Genomic DNA, 4,079 nt, shown 5'->3' on the forward strand with positions numbered 1-4,079 from the left:
TATGGTCTGTTTCTTTCTTTTTCTATATAGGAAACATGGACCGTCATCATTATGAAATGTTCACCAAGTTTGGGGATGATGGGTTCCTTATTCACCTGGATAATGCCAGAGGGTAGGAGATGTTTTCTTCCCTGCCCACACCAAAAAAAAAAAAAAAAAATCCTTTTCTTTGCTCCACACCAAAGTATATCTTCAAACAATTCTGAGAATTCCCTAAGTCCCAGCAAAGAAAGGACAAGGCATTTGTGTGCTTTTTCCCCAACCCTCACCCTCTGGATGACTTGTCCAAAATCCTCTGCAAGTCAGCAGCCTAGCAGGCCCTAGGCCTGAGGTTTACCTACTCTTCACTAAAGGTTTTGTAGCTTCACACCAACTCCATGCTCTCATAAACATATTAAAAATATTCTATTTATAAAAATATTTTAGAATCCAATTTCAGTTCCTATATGGCAATTTCTTGACTATCCCTAAGCTCGGGTTCAGAAAGAACTCTTGTTCCTCCCTTTCTCCCTTTCCTCATTCCCTTCTTTCCTTCCAAATTCTTTGGGAAAAGGAACCAAGTTGTCCCTCCAATCTATGAAATCTAATTTTTCTAAGAGATAGATATTGTTTTCTAATTACTATTTTAATTATAAAATTCTACAGAGTAGTTTAACACTCGTAGATTTCTGTACTTCTCATTCTCTTGGGTTTCTTTTTAATAACCAAATAGGAATTTGCCTTTTAATTTCAGTGGGGACTTTCTTTTGAAGATTAGTCTCCTTATCATTTTGACCATTTGGATATCCTGAGCCATGTTTCAATCTTTCATTAGTAAAGCAAACACGGACCAAGAAATCACATGTCTTAAGTCACCCCCCTTTACCCTCTACCCTTATCAATTTAGAAAATCTGGGGAAAAGTTGGCAATGAGAATAAAATGGCCTGGAATTAGGATCTGAGTTCAAATCTGTCCTCAGATACTTATTAACTATGTGAAACTGGGCAAGTCATTTAATCCTGATTGCAAAAGAAGCGAGGGAGAGAGGGAGAAGGGGAAGGAAGTGGGAAGGGAAAAGGTAAGGAGAGAAAAAGGCAGAAATGGAGGGAGGGAAGAAGGAAAGAAAAGAAAGGAAAGGAGGAGAAAGGGGAAGAGAAAGGAAAGGAAAAAGGAGAAAAGAAAAAAAAAGGAAAGGAGAGGGAGAGAAGAGAGAACAGGAGGAAGAGAAGAGAGAGAGCAGGAAAGAGGGAGGGAAGGAAAGGAGAAAAACTGATGGAGAAAAGGGGTGGGGGAAGAGGTGGAAAAAGCTTTTAATCATAGTATCATGGTCTCAAGGAAACCAAAATTCACCCACATATCAATATCTTTTCTTAGATTTGGGCGACATTCCCATGATGAGCTCTCCATCCTTTCACCTCTCAACCAGTGCTGCATGTAAGTTTTCTTTCATCCTCTAAGTTAAGCACTATTAACAGATGACCAGAAGAGATGGTGAAATGACCTGAAGTCCTCTGAACCCAAATCTTATAGATTTGGACAGGGCACATAGCAAATGGATTCAATGTTCCTTTCCGCCCTTCCCTTCTATGACTGATCAGAAACACTTATCACTAGTAAAGTCACTTTTTATATAATGCTTAGTACAATGCCTGCCTCATAGTACGCACTATATAAAGTGGGGGGGAGGGGGTTGGTTTTTACTCTTTAATAATTCAACCACCTAGTTTAAGGACACTAAGAAAACTTGTAATGTTATCATCAAGTCCACTGTTTTCCCAGCTTTGGAAATTAGGTGCTAAATGTGGTTTCTTTTAGTCCTAAACAGCACCCTTAAATTCAGTTCTTCAAAATGATTGAAGTGAGATTAAAGAAAAATTTTTACATATTTTGCCTGGCCAGTTTCTCTCTAGGTAATATCTACTCTGCATCGATGACACTTTCTCTGTTTGAACTACACATATAAAATTGTCCTTTCTGCAGCTATTTCAGCTCCCTTCAGTTAAGTTACTTATATATCTAGCAAAAGTCCCTCATTTCCAGATGAGACTTTTAAAATCAAAATCCTTGATCTAGTTTTCTTGCTAAGTTCAGTCTTCATCCATCTTCATACCACTACATTTACCCTCATTTTACTGTCTGTCTTATCAGTATAAGCAGTTCCTGTTTGTCAATCAAGAGGGAAGAGAGAAACTCAGGGCCAGATAGCGGAAATACAAGCAAGCCCAGGAATCAATACCATTCCCAGATCCTTACCTGCTCAGTACCTTATGAATAGAAATAGGAATAATTTAAATTGGGATTACATACTTGTAATCCCAAATCCTGGGAATAATGAGGCTGGTAGATCTCTTAAGCAGGTTGAGTTCTAAGCAGCAGGTGGACCATGCTGATTTGGTATCCGGTGTTCACTGGGTGGTATTAATATTATGAAGCCCCAGAAATGGGGGGCTACCAACTAAAGAAGGGCAAAGCAGTCCTTAATAGAAATGGAGATCAGAGCTCCTGTACCTATTAGTGATTAGCGTAAACAGCCCTTACATTTCTAGCCTTGGTGAAATGGGGAGAGGCAGTCTTAATACATTAAGATGTTGTAAAAGCTGGATTCAGTATTTTACCTCTCTACATCTCTTCCCAAGTCAGTACTAAACTACGCTGGAATGCTTCTGGGGACCAAAGCCCACTTTGAATTTGGTTTGAGATTAGTAGTCACTAACATAAGCAATGAAGTATCACATGAAAATACACTTGAGATTCTTAATTTGGAAATCCCCTTTTTTTTTTTAAATACTTTGATAATTTGTTTATTCACATATATAATCGGTTTCTTTTTCAATTTTGTGTATTTAAAAATCTTTTTTATGAGAAACAGTAAATACTTATTTACTGATTCACCAGACTGCAGGTCCATGACATTAACAAAAAAGTTAACTCCTGGCTAGTATTTTTATCTGCAACATTCAATATAAAAGACCAAAAGGTTCTTTTAGGTCAAGGACAACAAATCAGGCAAAGGTCCTTTACATTTGTCCCTTTCTCTTTTTGCTTAGTTTTCATCATAATGTATCTCTGAGAACATTTACCAAGCAAATGAGCTAATGTATATAGTTAAAAAATTTTTTTTTGTTTGTTCCCCTCCCCTTACCCCTCACCCCACCCCCATAATTTCTTATCATTTCAGGATAAAAAAGAAAACACTGCTGCACCTGCGGCTGCTGGCCCATCCAGACTACAAATTGAGTGATGTAATGAGGGAATCACTTCAGGAAGACCAACTAACTCCTGTCCTCACAGAACCCCACCTTCTGGCCTTGGACAGGAGGCTACAAGTCATCCTAAAGACAGTGGAAAGATGTATAGCGATTCATGGAGAACAGAATGTTGTAGCCACTGAAGCATCAGAACTTTTAGACCCAAACTCTAACCAAGTAGATTTGGCAAGCTAGGATCTGGAGATTAAAGTGGAAATATCAAATTTAAGAAAAGGTCCCAGGAGACAGGCAGTGTACTGAATCATCAATTTCACCTGTTGTGTCTACTGCTGGTCCACGCTGAGATATCACAATCTCAGGAAAGATGTCAGGAGCTCAGTTGATTCTAATAAGTAACAAAAGTCTCCTGATCTTGAACTTCATTCTTTGAAGCAATATTTTTATAGCTGTTGCTGCCATATTTTCCCTAGAGAACAGGAACTCCACAAAGCTCACAATACTGCCCCTGGGCATCCAACATGAACCCAGGTAGAGAAATGGGTCTAAATCAGTTATCCTCATATGAAGGTTTCAAGTTTTGACACTTGACTCCTAGTTAAAGGAATTAATGCAAACAAGAGGCTTTGAATAAAAAGACAACAAACTGAGTGTACAATTACTCCTTGATTCTAGTTTTGATATTGTGAATGATGAAAAATGCTTTACACAACTTTAATAATTCCTAGGATACCCAATGCAGGCTAAAATAAAAAGTTGGGAAAATGGAGTAATCCAACTATAGTGAGGTTCTTTATCATCACCATCCCCACATCCCCACCCTACCCAGCCTCACCCCCACCCTCCCCCTTCCCACCTTTAGAGCTCAATTGAAATACAGTGATACCTCTTAA

General features: G+C 38.5%; 1 protein-coding gene across 1 annotated transcript in view; it reads left to right on the forward strand.

Annotated features, from left to right (window-relative positions):
* Positions 1 to 3,847, forward strand: part of FAM20A (FAM20A golgi associated secretory pathway pseudokinase) — a 70,988-nt gene extending 67,141 nt beyond the window's left edge. The window contains exons 9-11 of the mRNA XM_051995232.1: positions 31 to 112; positions 1,355 to 1,414; positions 3,159 to 3,847. Coding sequence (XP_051851192.1) covers positions 31 to 112; positions 1,355 to 1,414; positions 3,159 to 3,423 — 407 coding nt within the window. The 3' untranslated portion in view covers positions 3,424 to 3,847. The remainder of the gene's footprint in view (positions 1 to 30; positions 113 to 1,354; positions 1,415 to 3,158) is intronic.
* Positions 3,848 to 4,079: the final 232 nt, after the last annotated feature.

Source organism: Antechinus flavipes, chromosome 4, assembly GCF_016432865.1.
Source record: "Antechinus flavipes isolate AdamAnt ecotype Samford, QLD, Australia chromosome 4, AdamAnt_v2, whole genome shotgun sequence".
NCBI classification, from domain to species: domain Eukaryota; kingdom Metazoa; phylum Chordata; class Mammalia; order Dasyuromorphia; family Dasyuridae; genus Antechinus; species Antechinus flavipes.